Source organism: Bos grunniens, chromosome 4 (genome assembly GCF_055505025.1).
Source record: "Bos grunniens cultivar Pamir isolate PY7600 chromosome 4, Bosgru_T2T1.0, whole genome shotgun sequence".
NCBI lineage: Eukaryota > Metazoa > Chordata > Mammalia > Artiodactyla > Bovidae > Bos > Bos grunniens.
In genome coordinates, this window is record NC_141168.1 from 93,075,872 (window position 1) to 93,093,731 (window position 17,860).

General features: G+C 36.7%; 1 protein-coding gene across 23 annotated transcripts in view; it reads right to left on the minus strand.

The window, feature by feature from the left end:
- HDAC9 (histone deacetylase 9) overlaps positions 1-17,860 on the minus strand; it is a 667,984-nt gene that overhangs the window by 71,889 nt on the left and 578,235 nt on the right. For 11 of the 23 annotated variants that reach the window (XM_086397464.1, XM_086397479.1, XM_086397476.1 and 8 more), the window contains 3 exons: positions 17,512-17,662; positions 16,414-16,540; positions 13,575-13,696 (listed from right to left, as the gene is read on the minus strand). In XM_086397464.1, coding sequence (XP_086253590.1) covers positions 13,575-13,696; positions 16,414-16,540; positions 17,512-17,662 — 400 coding nt within the window. Of the gene's footprint in view, positions 1-13,574; positions 13,697-16,413; positions 16,541-17,496; positions 17,663-17,860 lie in introns of all 23 variants that reach the window. The other 12 variants (XM_086397480.1, XM_086397478.1, XM_086397466.1 and 9 more) reach the window with 3 other exon arrangements.

The window sequence follows — 17,860 nt, forward strand, 5'->3', positions numbered from 1 at the left end:
TACAACAGATGGCTAAATGCTTTTAAAGTCTTAAGTATTATTTTTTGCCAATTTCTCATTCCAATCTTATCTAAAACATCCTGCATGTTTCTAAATGAGCATTTTATGGGGAGTGAAAAATATGTCATTAGACTTTGCTACAGTTAATTACAACAAATTTGAGATATAATTCTGCAAAAGCACCATCATTTATTTCTTATTTATATGTTCTTCAAAGCATTAACATTTTCTTATCTTAATCTTCATGAAACATTCTGGTATGGTTCCTGTTTAGAATAATATACAATATTAGCAATCAGTTGGTCCAAGTTTGTCATTCATCCAAGAAATCTGAGCTACAAAATCATGAAGTAATATATGTTCAATGTCATACATTAGTGAGAGGGTTAAGATCACAACTCTAGACTGTTTTTGCCATTCCAATTATTTTACACTTAAACTATGTTCAGTTCAGTTCAGTTTCTCAGTCGTGTCCGACTCTTGGTGACCCCATGGACTGCAGCATACCAGGCTTCCTTGTCTATCACCAACTTCCAGAGCTCGCTCAAACTCACGTCCATCGAGTTGGTTTGCCATCCAACCATCTCTGTTGTCCCCTTCTCCTCCTGCATTCAATCTTTCCCAGTATCAGGGTCTTTTCAAATGAATCAACTCTTCACATCAGGTAGCTAAAGTATTGGAGTTTCAGCTTCAGCATCAGTCCTTCCAATGAATATTCAGGACTGATCTCCTTTAGAATGGTCTGGTTGGATCTCCTTGCAGTCCAAGGGACTCTCAAGAGTCTCCTCCAACACCGCAGTTCAAAAGCATCAATTCTTCGGCACTCAGCTTTCTTTATAATCCAACTCTCACATCCATACATGACTACTGGAAAAACCATAGCCTTGACTAGACGGACCTTTGCTGGCAAAGTAACGTCTCTGCTTTTGAATATGCTCGCTAGGTTGGTCATAACTTTCCTTCCAAGGAGTAAGTGTCTTTTAATTTCATGGCTGCAATCACCATCTGCAGTGATTTTGGAGCCCCCAAATAATAAAGTCTGTCACTGTTTCCATTGTTTCTCCATCTATTTGCCATGAAGTGATGGGACCAGATCTCATGATCTTAGTTTTCTGAATGTTAAGTTATAAGCCAACTGTTTCACTCTCCTCTTTCCCTTTCATTAAGAGGCTCTTTAGTATGCAGCCACTACTAATAATTCCTACTACCAATGCCACACCATTATTCCCAGCAACTCAAACGGGCAATACGCACAGAGGCTCTGTTATATGTCAGGCACTGTGTTGGGCACCTTCATGAAATATGTTTTTGCTTATCATAATCCTGAAAGCCAAATATTTTCCATTCTTGACACTTTAAGAATGGAGGCTCAGAGAAGTCCTGTAACTTGCCTGCTGTCACACAGCTCTAGCTGGTAGTGCCACGCTAGAATTCTAAGCCAAATCTTTCTAACTCCAAACCGTGAGGTTATTTTCCAAGCTCTGTCTTTCTAGGCTATATTAGCTTCTTCACACTAGTTCCCCCCACCCCTGGCAACCACACTAATTTCTACTGGCAAATAATTTTAGTTAGATGTTCAAAGTTCCTACTAAGCTGATTAATTATCAAACAATTCTCAATTGACATTTGGTCTTACCTCCAACTAGTTATCAAACATACCACATGCACAATCAATCTGTGAGACTAGTTTTCCATGTATCGAATTGTGAAACTTAAACTATTTGTCTCTTGTTTTAACATAACCATATATCTAACTTTTCAATAAAAAATTCTTAGGGACATTAATTTCTATTATGCTTTTCAGTGAAAAATCACATGTTATAAATTTGTATTCTTTTTATATTACAAAGATTCTTACTACTCTACACCATTTAATTTTTGGGTAAATACTACAGCAGTTTATCATCTGTAACAGATCACCTTATACACCTTAAGGAAAAAAATGTAAAAGTAAAAAATATTGCTGGTTAAACTATATAATATTATCTGTTAGATCCATTCGAATATGTTTGTTTAAAAAATGAGCAAACAAGTCAAAATTATTATGCTGTACACTTCAAATTTACACAGTGCTGTGAGTTACATTTTAACAAAACTGGAAGAAAAAGTGCATATCAAAGAAATATAGTAGCTGGAAATTGCTAACTTTTCATAATCTAAAGGATCAAACCTATCAAAAGGCTCCTTTTAAAATGTAATTTTACTATATAAAAAATTAAATCCTATTTTTAAAAAGAGTTGATTTTTCTAATTTTTGGAGGGCCAAAAATTGGTTTGTTTTTCTTACCTTATCAAACCTCTAGCATTTGATATGAAGAGAAAGGTAAGAAAAACACAGGGGAAAAAGTCCTTATCATTCTCAAGTCTTGCTCACAGAGTAGCTCATGCTCTGTTCCATTACAGTATTTCATCAAATTCATTCTCAAAGTAGCAAAAACCAATGGAGTGTTTGATTCCTATTAAGGAGAAGAGAAAGATGACATATAGAAGAGGGTACAGAATAAAATACAATAGAATGAAACATTGGGCAAAGACTTTAGCATAAAGTATAGCCTTCCTTCCAAAATGTGATTTAAAAATTATTTCAGTCTATTCTCTTTGTCAGTATTTTCAGTACACGGATTTGTTAGTCATGACCATACTGAGAAGGAGAGTCAAACACTGATGACTTATAACCTTATAAAAAATTTATTATAATTAATTGGTAAAAATTATATTGTTTAAATATGAATCTGTCATCTTAAAAAACTGCAAAGTTGTGTTTTTAAAATTTTTTGAAAATTGTTTACTGATTTAAAAGTTATGGAGAATCTTTTATATACATTTGTAACAGATAAAAATAAACCAGATTACAAATCCTTTTTCTTTCTTTTTAAAGCAAACCATGTACCAAGTTTTTTGGTTCAAATTGTGTAGGATAAGTTAAATTGTGTTCTATTAACCAATATGAGTGTATTTCTGTAAGTATAGTTATGCTGAAATAAAGTTTTTTTTTAAAAAATTAGTGAATGGCTGGCTGCCTTTTGGTATCAGCTACAGCATGTGAAAAGCTTGGAAACCTTCACTGCCATCCTCACCACAAGAAGAAAGCTGAGCAGATTAAAACCAAAGCGATTTTCTTAGATTCATCAGAGAACTGAGAGGTCTCAGAGCAAACTGCCATTCCAAAATCAAGAGAGACTGAAAAACAACAAAAATCATAGCTGAGATCAGTTAATGGAGAAGAGAAGCCACTGGAGCCAGGAACTGGTAGAACACTCAGATGTTAATTTTGATGAGTTACTGGAGGCTGAATGTGGACTAGCTCGAGAGTTAAAAACCCCAGGGGCCCAGTCTCATAAGGGAAGAGTACATATTCAGAGGTTTTATTTACAAGAACCCAACCATGTGAAGAATCCCCTCTTGTCTATGTGATGATAGGGAACAGAGGTAAAGGGGGAAAGAAAAGCAGCCATTTGAAATATGTCCAGTAAAAAAGTACAGATATAAAATATACCCAGAGTACTCTACATAACAAAACCTGCCCTCCAAGGGAAACTATTTGCTAGAACTTTATTTGACCTTAGAGAAAGGCAATTAGGCAACTGTAGCCTCTTCTAGCTTTCCTATCTCACTTACATGGAAGATTTTTTAAAAAGCTAAGAAACAGCTCTAGAGTTCAAAGACCACAAACTCAGAGACCACTAAAAAACTGAGATTTAATTATAAAATTATAGAACACTGTCCCTCCCCAATGCCTTGGCTGTGATTGTGTGTAGCTGCTCAGTCATGTCCAACTCTTTGTGACCCCATGAACTGTAGCAAGCCAAGCTCCTCTGTCCATGGGATTCTCCTGGGAAGAAATACTGGAGTGTGTTGCCATTTCCTCCTCCAGGGGATATTCTCAACCCAGGAATAGAACCAGCGTCTCCTACAATGGCAGACAGATGCTTTACCATTGATCTGGGTAGCCTCCAATGTCTTATCATCACATTAACAGGTTCCAGTATAACAACAGTGGATTGCCAATGAGAGAGCAGCAAGACACACTCCATTTATGAAGGAGCTCTTAGGGAAACCCCAAAATGGAGAAAGAAAACAAACAAACAAACAAACGAACTGCAACCAAGGAAACTAGAAGAAACCTAAGCCATGGCACCTACATCCACTGCAAACATGAAACGCAACCATATTAACATAAAATCTCACACAGAAAGCTTAACTAGTCAATCTCTAATATATCATGTCCAGCTTTCAACAAAAAGTTGGAAAGCATGCTAAAAATGAAGAGAAAACAGTCTGAAGAGATAAGGCAAGCATCAGACCAGACTCAGTTATTACAAAGATTTTGGAATTATCAGAGAACTTAAAATAACTATGAATAATATGTTAAGGGCTCTAATGGAAAAGGTTGACAATATGTAAGAATATGTTAGTAACTGTAAGCAAAGAGGTAGAAACACTAAGAAAGTACCAAAAGGAAATAAATGCCTGAGATCAAAAGTATAGAATGAAGAATGCCTTTTATGGGCTCAAGAAGAAATTGGACACAACTGAGGAAAGAATACATGACCTTAAAGACATGTCAATAGAAACTTCCGAAGTCGATGGGCAAAGAAAAAAAAAAGAATGAAGAAAATACTTGCCAGTCTGGGACAATTGCAAAAGACATAACACATGCATAATGAGAAACCAATAACATAAAAGAAAGAAGCAGGAGACTATTCGAGCAGTAGCTGGAATACACAGACAAGCTCTCAAGCTAGGAGTCTCAGGGAACATGAAACAGTATAAATACCAAACATCAGACTCCTGGGCACATCATACTCAAACAGTAGAAAACCAAAAACAAAGAACATCTTCCATGAAACCAGAGGATATTAGAAAGCATCCTGCCTATAAATCAACAATAAGAACTGAATCAAATTTCTTGTCAGAAACCATGCAAGCAAGAAGAGAGTGAAGCATTTACAGTGTTGCAAGGAAAAAAAATTCAGCAACCAAGAATTCTGCATTCAGTGCAATTATCTGTTAAATATAAAGGAAAAATAAAAACTTTTTTAGACAAACAAGAACTAAGGAAATTTGTTAGCAGTAGAGCCAACTTGCAAGAAAGATTAAAAGTACTTTAGCAAGAAAGAAAAGGATATAAATCAGAAACTCAAAGCTATATAAAGGAAAAAATAAATGAAGGTAAAAGAAAAAGTTTCTTTTTCTCATTTAAAAAAAAATTCTTTTTAATTGGAGGATAATTGCTTTACGATGTTGTCTTGGTTTCTGCCATACATCAACATGAATCAGACATAGTATATATATATGTTTGGGCTTCTCTGGTGGCTCCGAAGGTAAAGAATTTGCCTTCAATGCAGGAAACCTGTGCTCCATCGCTGGGTAGGGAAGATTCCCTGGAAAAGGAAATGGCTACCCACTCCAGTATTCTTGCCTGGAGAATTCCATGGACAGAGGAGCCTGGTGGGTACAGTCCACGGAGTCACAAAGAGTTGGACACGAGTGAGTCACTAACAGTACCCAGACATATGTTCCTTCCCTTTTGAACCTGCCTCTAGTTTTCCTATTTTTAATTGATCTGACTATTCAAAATAATAATACCAACAATGTATTCATTGACCTGGGAAAGTGAAATTAATGACAGCAAAATTACAAAAAACGGGAGAGAGGAATTGGGAATACCCTGTTTTAAGGTACCTATAGCCATAGAACAAGTATAGTGTTATTTGAAAGTGGGTATAGATTTGCTACAAATGTGTACTTCAAACTCTAAGGAAACCATCAAAGAAAAAATTTAAAAGAGGTACAACTGATATGCTAAGACAGTAGAGAACATGGAATCATATACCATGCTCAGTTAAAACCAGAGAATAGAGGGGAAGATTTTTTTTAAAATGATTAAGTATAATGATTAGAATAGTTATAAACATGGCAGATATTGATCCAACTATATCTATAAGCACTTTAAATGGGACTGATCTAAAGGAGACTGTCAGAGTGGATTAAGGAAAAAAAAAAAAAAGACCCTACTATACACTGTCTATTGGAGAAGGAAAGGGCAACCCACTCCAGTATTTTTGCCTAGAAAATCCCAATGGATAGCGGAGCCTGGCGGGCTACAGTCCATAGTGTCAGAAGAGTTGGACATGACTTAGTGACTAAACCACCACCATACACTATCAGAAAACCATTTAAAAAAGAAAGACATAGATTAATAGTAAAGGGATGAGAAAGATTATACCACACTAAAACTAGGAAATAAAACCACAATGAAAAACCATTATATACCTATTCAGTTCAGTCGCTCATCGTGTCCGATTCTTTGTGACCCCATGAATTGCAGCATGCCAGGCCTCCCTGTAAATCGCCAACTCCCAGAGTTCACTCAGACTCACGTCCATCGAGTGAGTGATGACATCCAGCCATCTCATCCTCCGTCGTCCCCTTCTCCTCCTGCCCCCAATCCCTCCCACCATCAGAGTCTTTTTCAGTGAGTCAACTCTTCGCATGAGGTGGCCAAAGTATTGGAGCTTCAGCTTTAGCATCACTCCTTCCAAAGAATACCCAGGACTTATCTCCTTTAGAATGGACTGGTTGGATCTCTTTGCAGTCCAAGAGACCCTCAAGAGTCTTCTCCAACACCATAGTTCAAAAGCATCAATTCTTCAGCGCTCAGTTTTCTCACATCCATACACGACTACTGGAAAAACCATAGCCTTGACTAGACAGACCTTTGTTGGCAAAGTAATGTCTCTGCTTTTGAATATGCTATCTAGGTTGGTCATAATTTTCCTTGCAAGGAGTAAGCGTCTTTTAATTTCATGGCTGCAGTCACCATCTGCAGTGATTTTGGAGCCCCCCAAAATAAATTCTGACACTGTTTCCACTGTTTCCCCATCTATTTCCCATGAAGTGATGGGACCAGATGCCATGATCTTTGTTTTCGGAATGTTGAGCTTTAAGCCAACTTTTTCACTCTCCTCTTTCACTTTCATCAAGAGGCTTTTTAGCTCCTCTTCACTTTCTGCCGTAAGAGTGGTGTCATCTGTATATCTGAGGTTATTGATATTTCTCCTGGCAATCTTGATTCCAGCTTGTGCGTCTTCCAGCCCAGTGTTTCTCATGATGTACTCTGCATATGTTAAATAAGCATGGTGACAACATACAGCCTTGACGTACTCCTTTTCCTATATGGAACCAGTCTGTTGTTCCATGTCCAGTTCTAACTGTTGCTTGCTGACCTGCATACAGATTTCTCAAGAGGCAGGTCAGGTGGTCTTGTATTCCGATCTCTTTCAGAATTTTCCACAGTTTATTGTGATCCACACAGTCAAGGGCTTTGGCATAGTCAATAAAACAGAAATAGATGTTTTTCTGGAATTCTCTTGCTTCTTCCATGATCCAGCGGATGTTGGCAATATATACCTATTAGAATGGTTAAAATTCAAAACACTAAACTGAAAATACCAAGTGCTGGAAAACTCTTGATCCACTACTGGTAGATCTGATCCATTGCTGGTCAGCACTCAAAACAGTACAGCCCCCTCAGAATACAATGACAGTGTCTGACAAAACTACACATAGTCTTACCATAAAATCCACCTATTGCATGCTTAGGCTTTCATTTAACTGAGCTGAAAATATACATCCACATAAAAACCTGCATGTGAATGTTTAGGGCCACTTGATTCATAATTGCTAAAACTTGGAAGGAACCAGAACACCTTTCGACAAGTAAATGTTTAAACAAGATGTGGCTCCTCCCATATAATGCATTATTATTCAGTGCTAAAAAGGGCCTTCAAGCCAGAAAACATGGAGGGATCATAAATACACATTGCCAAGTGAAAGAAGTTTGTCTGAAATGGCTACGTACTGTATGATTTCAAATATATGACATTCTACAGAAGGCAAATCCATGGAGACAGTGAAACTATAAGTGGTTACTGGGGGTTGGAGGATGGAGGGGTAAATAAATGGAGAACAGAGGATTTTTAGGGTAGTGAAACAAGTTTGCATTATATTGTAATAGTGGGTACATGTTATGACATTTTGCATTTGTCAAAATAACCAACAGGGAAGCAGAAAGAGTAAACCTTAATATAAATTATGGGGTACATTAACAATAATGTACTGATGAAGTGAAAAAGTGAAGTCACTCAGTCGTGTCCGACCCTCAGCGACCCCATGGACTACAGCCCACCAGGCTCCTTGGTCCGTGGGATTTTCCAGGCAAGAGTACTGGAGTGGGGTGCCATTGCTTTCTCCATTAGGCATTCATTAATTGCACCAAAAATACCACACTTTGCAAGATGTTAACAAGAGCAGAGACGACGCGACAGTGGGGAAAGTAATATGGGAACCGTCTGTGCTATGGGTCAATTTTTCTGTAAATCTAAAACTGTTCCAAAAATTAAAAGTTTATTGATTTAAAAATGAAGTCAATGGCAGAAATTAAAACTCAGTGTGACCCTAGTGAGGACAGAGCATCAATAAGAGCTCTTCCTACGGTGAAGGAAAGAAACAAGTCCACTGCTATTTTTGTACACCATACTAGGATCCCAAATGCCAGATAATGTGCAAAGTTAACAAAAACCTTTATTCCCATCTTGACATTTAGCATTGCAAGAGGCAGAGCACTTACAGTGAATACTTTTCTCTCTTTCTCCTCAGTTTTCTCATTTTATCAATAAGGTGGCAGAATACAAGTCTTTAAAAAGACTTTACACAACAATAAGCAATTCAGTTTTCACTGATGAAAATAAATGAAATTCAGTCTTTTATCAACTAGAAACAGCAGTAAAGAACGTTCCATCCAAGCATTTCCTTAATCTTAGGTATGATTCTAAGTGCACGACATGCATTACTTAATTGAATCCTCAAAATAACTGTATGAACCAACAGCAATAATTATTCCTATCTTACAGATGACAGAAAGACGACCTTAAGAGGTTAAAAATTTCCCAAGCTTGAGAACCTGTATTTCAATCCAGGAGTGGATTCAAAGCCTGTGTTACTGTGCCACGTGCACGTGTGCTAAGTCACTTCAGTTGTGTCCGACTGCCGGGCTCCTCTGTCCATGGGGTTCTCCAGGCAAGAATACTGGAGTGGGTTGTCATGCCCTCCTCCAGGAGATTTTCCTGACCCAGAGATCAAACCCATGTCTCTTAAGTCTAAGGTACTGGCAGATGGGTTCTTTACCACTAGCACCACCAGGGAAGCCCCAGTGCTTCTCAATTCCGGAGGAACTGTTCTAAGACTGATCAGAAAGAGTGTATTTCAATCACTGTAAGCAAGCGCCACTACAACAGAACTAAGCTAGAGTACTTAGATATATAAAAATACCCCGGTTTTAGCCAATCTAGAATAAGATTCTGAGTGAATATCTGTATAAACATAAGTGCTATCTTAGTGAAATCTGTGCAGAAATGTGTGTGCATGTCCATGGGTGCACATGCACGTGTGTTTGTGTGTTATGAGAAAGACATAGAACTAGAAAAAGGAAGAGAGAAAAACAGAGCAAGAGAGATTTTAAAACATTGTTTAAAAATCTCCTTGTACTAATTCTGGATTATAATAACTTGAAAAGGTCACCAAGGTACCACTACATAACTTCTAACTGCTATTCTGAGGGAGATTTATAAAGTTGTATGTCTCATCTCTGCCTTCTTTCCAATTACTCAGTGTGGAAAATGACATTGGCCTTCCAAAACCTTAACTTATGTTTGGACCCCTTCCATCTTTGAGTCTTATTCTACTGTTGCTGACCATTAAAAAGAATATTTCAGTGGGGCTGGAACAGCCTTACTAGCCCAAGCCAAGCTTTAGCTTTATATGGCTTGTGCTCTTTAAGAGGTTAAATCTAGCCAGCCACTTTGTTCAGAAGTATTAAATGGAAAGACTGTAACATTCAAAGTAAGGCAAAGTTCACTGGGTCAGACCCCAATAATATAACGGAGCATAAAACCTCTAGAATTTTTTACCATAATATTTTATGAAACATATGCACACAGTCATTGGAAAAGAATCCAGTTCAAATGGTTTTGAAGGTCAGTTCAAAGTCACTGCATATGTAGTATCTCTGTGGGAAATATGTTCTATTTTAGAAGTAGCTGGACCCAGAAGCTTCCTTTCCCTATTTTATAGTTTATTATCAGTCCAGCAGTGTATTATACTGGCCAAAAAAAAAAAAAAAACCTACTACCACATGATATAATTTACAGCCAGAAAAACCTAAAGTTCAGCAAAATAATACAAATCTCAGAATCAACAAATTCTTGTGTTATAGAACAGAGGCCATCAGAGGGTAATTCTAAAAGGGAACACTTATTTAAGTGTGGGCGATAAACATAAAAATTAAAAACAATTATTTTATTCTCAACTTAATTTGAAAGTCTTTGACATTCATTGTTAGGAAAAGAGCTAAAGACTCTCAATTCTTGTATTTGAAAGAAAACTGAAATAGGAACTGAGTAGAGCTAACGATTCACAGAATTCTGAGGTTTCCAAAAGCCCGAAAGGTATGAGCAACTATGATTCTCCTTAGGGGAAGGAAGTAAAGGGCCACTTTGCATGACAAAGGTCAGATTTCTGCAGGCAAATGAGACTTCTGTAGCTGACTGTTCCTAGGCTCCCCCTGTCTGGCTGAGTCCTGAGAGGTCAGGAGAGGTTCTGAATTTAGCTCACTGCTTTGGGAACACCCCTGGGGCCACTTGATTCATTTTAAGGTCATTAGGACTTTCCTTACTCTGGTTCCAGCTTTAGTTCCTTAAATCTTGCTAGTGTATCCTAGCAACTCAGCACCAACATAGGTTAAAAAGAAAATGAAAGCATTTAGTATTATATGCAGATCAAAAAGACAGAATCTTCTTACCAACTTCTTTTAAATCAAGTAGACCTCAGAGACTGATAACCAGGCATCCACAGAAAAGTGAGACTATTACAGCTGTCCTGGTATTTATATTATATGATCAAATGCCACTTCTCCAGATTTCATTTAGTATGATGTAGCTTTATGTGAAAATTATCCCAGTTTCCTCAATCATCACATATGTTTAATTATGGTATTTTATTGCTTACTTTTTTGTAATAACTGTTGAGTCATTAAAATAGGACAAATGCTGAAGTAAAAACTATTACTTTACGGTACTTCAGTGCTTTTCTATTTAGTGCAAATATACACCTAAACTTTCTCACAGTGAACTGGAAATATACCAAATAGATTATACTTTAAAAAGTTGGAAGACTTCTGCCTATTTGTAATTAATGAATGGTATCTCTAAGTATTTTAGAGAATGTGTAGAAAACATCTGTATTTAATTATATTATACTTTTCTCAGACAATGGGAATTGAACTAAGGAATATTTTGAAACTCCTATAGAGATGTAAAAGTATTAATGTCTTTTCAAGAACTTTATTGATATAATGCTGGAAATGTTTGGTTTTGCAGGTCAGCAGCCCTGACACTTTGTAAATAACAGATATTCGATATAAAGGGGAAAAACTTAAAATACTGGGCAAATACAGAAAAGACATCACTAGAAAAGACAGGGGCTATAACTTTCCACTATTATTAGATATCACATAAAGAGATACAGAAGATGAGTGGAATAACATTTTGTAACTTATAAGCAGGATTTCTCTTTGAATTTTGTTGTGGGTTGAGAAATTCTACAAGAATAAATTCCTACTCAATCTTCAGAGGAAAAATCCTAAATTGTTCTCATGGGAACAGTGGGACACAAAGAATGGGTTTTTAGTACTCGTCTTTAAGTATTGACAAAGATCAAATGTGCTTTCTGGATGCTTACTGACTCCAAATGCCACTACTTTTCAAAGTCAGTGTCAGTTCTGCAGTCAGTTTTCAATCTCCCAGTGGTAAGAATAAATTCAAAGGCTATGTGCACAGCGGGGTAGACGTCTTTCCCCCTGAATGTAACTGTATCACTCATCAGTAACCTCCTGCCATAAGGGGACTGTGTTTTCTTTCCCTTTAGTGACTCCTCAGGCTCTTGAATGCCAGTCACTGCCCTGAGACCTGGGGCAATATTCACATAATCTCTGTCAATAGTTCCTACACATGCCATTGGTGCAACTAAATGTCAAGGCTGCAGATCAAAGTCCCCACATTCTAAAACCCATGTCCTTTATGGATCAATTTTCATAAACTATATGCCATGTTTTAGAAATATGTGGAGGCTCACTATTTGCTTTATTCCTTTTATCCCAGAGAAGTTTATTTATATGAAAAGTGATCTGATTGGTAGATAACAGTGTGAAATTCTCATGCATTACATAAAACATTCTTTCCTTTGTATTTCCTTTTATTGAAGTATTTTACTCTATCTAGTATCTTACAGTGGAAGCACAAAATCCTTTGGTCTATTAAAATAAAAAGGCACGAAATGCTTTGCAATACTTGGCCATCCTTCCCCAGTGCCTGGTACAATATGGGCTAGATGATAGAGCAAATTCTTACTAATGACTGATTTTATTTTTAGATATTCATTATGTTGGAAGTAAACTATATGACAGAAAACAGCTTCAACATGTGTTTTTACAATCTATTTTCATTTCAATTATTCAAAATTAATTGGGAAAATGAATATAATTATTAAAAATCATTTTTTTCTGTAGATTTTATATACAAATTACACAAACCTACACTTATTCAAGTAGATCTGAGTAAAATACAATGAACCAAACTATCTGCTTTGAATATCTTTCACATCAATTTTGGTTATATTTTTTAATTTAAAACTTTCTCTAAAGAACTATATTTAGAAAATATCATAAGCTTTATAACATCACATATACAAATGCTATTTATGCTTATGCCTAGCTAAAGTTTAAATACATTTATTATAGAGGAACAGAGCATATAACACATTAGATATGCACATGTCAGAGGGTGAAAAAGCAATACGGGAAAACAAATACAGACCCTAAAGCCATAGAGTTGATGACTAAATTCCAAATTTATTCCAGACTCATCATCCCAGTTTCCCTAAGCAAATTTTAATACAATCACATGAGATTATTAGCTACAAAGCTTCACGATGACTTCTACAATCTGTGAGACGTTCGGCAAGACACTTACTCAGAAGGTAAGCCGTGGCCTTGTCTGTTTTAGTAAACAATTACAATTTAAGGTTTTTAAAAGTGTGCGGAAAAAGAAGAATATTATTTCCATTTTTCTGGTAAATGAGTAAGGCTCAATAAAAATCCAGATAATGGAGGAAACTACAGAGGTCCTCATTAATGGAGATTTACATTTTCTGAGAAATCAAGCTTCTATTTTATTTAATTCTCCTCATCATTGCTAATAAGAAAATAATTTGTCTAAAATCTAAATGTGATTAATCAAAAAACTACTTTGATAATATATCGAATGATTGATGTATTAACAGAAATAGGAGTGTGTGTGTACGCACACGTACATATTTGCTTCTGCTGAGGGCAGAGGTTGGAGAGTCTAATAGCTATGATTACAAATCCTCTGACATTCCTCTAGACGTATGGCAAAATAAAACTACAAGGAATGCTATGGAAGAGCAAGTGAAGTCTTCTTGTGAAACTGACTTACCAGTTTTTCGAAGGGGGAAATCATCCTTTGCATCTTGTGCTCCAGGTAATGTGTATTTGTAGGATGGAGGTGTTCCACTCAGGGGTGGAGAGCTTTGATCCAATGACGTGTGGTGGGCAGCCCTACAAAAGAAAAAGAGGGCTCACCATTTGTCCTGGAGTTTTTACTGCACACTAGTCAGCAATAATCAGTTGCATGTGCTGCAACACGTATCTCAGCTGTGTTTATGCTCTTCCTTTTTAGTGTGTACAAACCACAGCCTCACGTAACCAAGTTCACTTTAGCAGTATGTTATAGAATGATGCAGGATGCCCAAGAATGCCCACTGTGTGTTTGGTCATGTGGCCACATAGAAAAGTTTGCTTCACTAAAAGACAGAATTTACAAAGAGCTTGAGTTTTGGTATCTGAGATTATTATGTGTGTTTTCTTAAGAGCCACATTAATGGAAAAGTCATCATCTGAATCCTTTTTGGTCAACTATGCAGAACAACCCAGGTAAAAGTAAACATAGAGAAGGACTTCAGTTTTTAAAAATTGCTAGGTAGCCCATGAAAGTACATGGAGAGAGTACTATGCCAAGAGACCCAGGTTTCCTGACTTTGACAGCAGTTCCAAGGTAAAGACTGAAGACACATTCTTCTTTGTATGAAACTGAACTCTCAAAATGTGTTATCTTTCCGGCATTAATACAAGTGAAAGAGATAAAGTTGTGTCACTGGAGAATAGTTCAGGACTGAACATAGACTACTCAGCCAATATAAACATTTATAATCATTATATATGAAGCAAACATTAGATAGGACATAGTATCAACACCATGATGATTCTACCAGTATTATTTCTTTGAATCAACAGTCTCAAGATAACTAGTGTGAGGATATTTCATCTGATCACTATTGACAAAAAAAAGTATTAAGTTCAGATTTCACAAATTAATGACTTATGGCTAGCTATCCAGGAGTTGGATCCTACTGTTCAGTACAAAAAAAAAAAAAAGATTGCTAAGTAACATTGGAGAGCCATATCAAATATACCCAAGGGAACAGCTAAAGAATTTTCAGCTGACAAGTTGTTTGCATGTAGCTGCTTCCCACTTTTAAAAAAAGGAAGTATCTTTTCTTAAAAGAGGCTTTAACTTAGAAGGGATATGAATTAGTTATAAATTATATATGTAACTTGTTGTATATATGTATATATATATACAACAAAATTTGTTTTTCAATATTTTTGATGTTGATTGAACATGTGGAAATTTTCTTCAGAGATTGGTTTTTCAAGTCAATCGACGTGCATGATAAAAATTCTGTAAATTATTAAAAATTATTTATATAGCATTCTGGAATCTGCCTTATTTACCTTTTTGTTTTCGGATGCAGAAATGGGAAGATACTTATAAGACAGAATTAGAAAAACAATAACTCTTTAGACAGAACTCCTGGCATGCTTGAAATGTCAAGATAACAGAGTATCAAATAATCAAGCATATACTCCCTTATCCTTATGATGTGAGTAATTAAAAATATGTAAGTATAAAATCCTAAACATATTTTATAAATATGAGAGGTGAAAGCGAAGTCACTCAGTTGTGTCTGACTCTTTGAGATCCCATGCATTGTAGACTACCAGCCTTCTCCATCCATGGGATTTTCCAGGCAAGACTACTAAAGTGGGCTGCCATTTCCTTCTCCAGGGGATCTTCCCAACCCAGGGATCAAACCCTGGTCTCCTGCATTGTAGGCAGACACTTTTACCATCTGAGCCATCAAGGAAGAGATATGAGAGAGATGAAAGTATAATCTATTAGTCTATATTGAAATATGCTTTGCCATCAGTTTTTCTCCTGATTCTTTAAAAATACCACCTCCCTCATACTTTACAGAAAGAACTGTGTGTTGCACTGGACTTGGAGAAATATGGTTGCATAAAAAACTGTAATACCACAGTGTATAATGTATCAATTTATATGTTAAAAACCAATCTACTCTCATTTTTCAGGGTCACCCCACTCCAGTAATCTCGCCTGGAAAATCCCATGGACGCAGGAGCCTGGAAGGCTGCAGTCCATGGGGTCGTGAAGAGTCGGACACGACTGAGCGACTTCCCTTTCAATTTTCACTTTCATGCACTGGAGAAGGAAATGGCAACCCACTCCAGTGTTCTTGCCTGGAGAACCCCAGGGACGGGGGAGCCTGGTGGGCTGCCGTCTATGGGGTCACACAGAGTCGGACACGACTGAAGTGACTGAGCAGCAGTAGCAGGGGTAAACTGATCACTGAAAACATAGATGTATCAGTCAGCTACTTTTCTTGTCTTCCCTTCTCTTCCTTCATATGTCTTCCTTTTTATTATTTTTTTTAATTATGTCAAAAATCTTCTGGACTTTTAAAAAATAACTCAGATCTCCATCTTATATCAAGCCAAGTAAAATAAAATCTCAACCAGCCAAATCTTAAGAAATTATTGTAAAGATATCAGATGTACCATCTGAGAATAGAAAAATGCAAAATATGAATTAATTTCTATGCCCCACCTTACATTTATCAGTTATTCATTTGGCAAAGAACATGCATAATACTTTCTAGCCCTCAAGGTGGTACTTGCTAACACTTATTTAAGAGCTAATCTCTGTTACACACTTTACCACATTATTTTACAGGACCTTTCCAGAAATCCTCTTTTTTACGGAGAAATATTCCAAGCATTAGAGAATTCAAGGAACTTGCCCTTGGCCATATAGCTCAGAACTTGGCAGGCCAGGGATCTGTGCCCAGGTCGGCTGAATTGAGAACCTGTGATCTTTACCCCTGGGGATGAAGAAAGCCAAACGCTGAACATACGTGTACCAGAGCTTGGGATGGCGGCTCACGGAATGATTTTTTCCATTAGTTGGAGTGTCTTTTGTTGCTGATTTACTCAACAGGAATTCTTGAAGCTTCTGCTTTACTTCTGTACTTGCCACTGCCCCTGAAACACACACACACAGAAACAGATGGTGATTTGGGGTTCTGTCCTTTCCTGCCTCTGGAATATTACTGGTCACAGCATATGAGTTTTCCTATTAAAAGAAAAAACGAGAATCTAAACAGGCTTTAGAAAATGACATAGTAATGTTTCATAACTACTGCTTCAACTGCCAATTTTCAAAAGACCTCCGATGATTTAATTGCTTTTACAGAACGGGGATTCCCAGAATTAATAGTAGTTTTTTCCTAGCTTTAAAAAATACTGCTGAGGAGCAAAGCACTGTTTTTTAAAAGTCAGGAATCTTGGGGGACGATATAAGTGATTAAACACATTAAAATGAGCTCTTCTGAATTTCCAGTTTTCAAAAACTAACTTTAAAGAAAAAAAACTTTTGAGCATTAAACAAATAAATAATGCTGACAATTTCAGTTCAAGTCATCACATTTTAAACCTTGCTACGACCTGATTTTGAACTGACCTCATGCAGGGGAATTATTTGGATCTGTCTCCCTCTTGTGGATAGTTTTTTTTTTTTTTTTAAACACAAGTTCTACTTTAAATCTTTCCAAAGTCTGGGTACTTAAAAGTTAAATGAGACAAGGCTTGACTTATTAAAGAGCAATCACTACTTGAATGGGAAGAAGGTGGAGTAATGTGGAAGTAAGTTTATTATGAAACACAATGGCATAGCCATATTGCTTTAGCATAACGTTATTTTTAAGGTACAAAATAAAAGATATTATCATCTTTGCCAAACAAGGTTAAGTTTACTTCCAAAGATGCCTGTAGACTGAATGCAGACAGCTGACATGTGAATGTCAAAGCTTTACATTTGGGCCCATAATTTATTCTTTTACTTAAACACAGACAATTTTGACAAGTTTAATTCCACTCTTTATCAGGCTCCTTTCTGAATGACAGTCAGCTAAAGATGAGGGAAGAGATCCATCTTTTACCCTGGTGCCTCTTACTTTCTCGTCCTCTATCTTTGCCTCTGAGAGGAGGAAGCTGCTGTTCTCTGCGATGCCTCTCTACTTCCTGTTCTTGCCTCTGCTGCTCCAGTTTCTGCTCCTTTTCTAGCAGTTCTTGCTGCTGTTTTATGGCTAGAAGTTCCTGTTGCAACTTGCGAGAAGAGAAAGACATGAGAGTGTGCAATTTCTTTAGGCTTCATAGTCATCAATGACCAAAATCGAAATGTTATGAGCTTTTGGAACTTACTACTATTTACTTTACATTTTACCCTTTTTTTTTGTATATTATTGAAATCTGAAGACAAGCAACTAATGCCATTAATTGTTTTACTGTCATTAACAAGCAAGT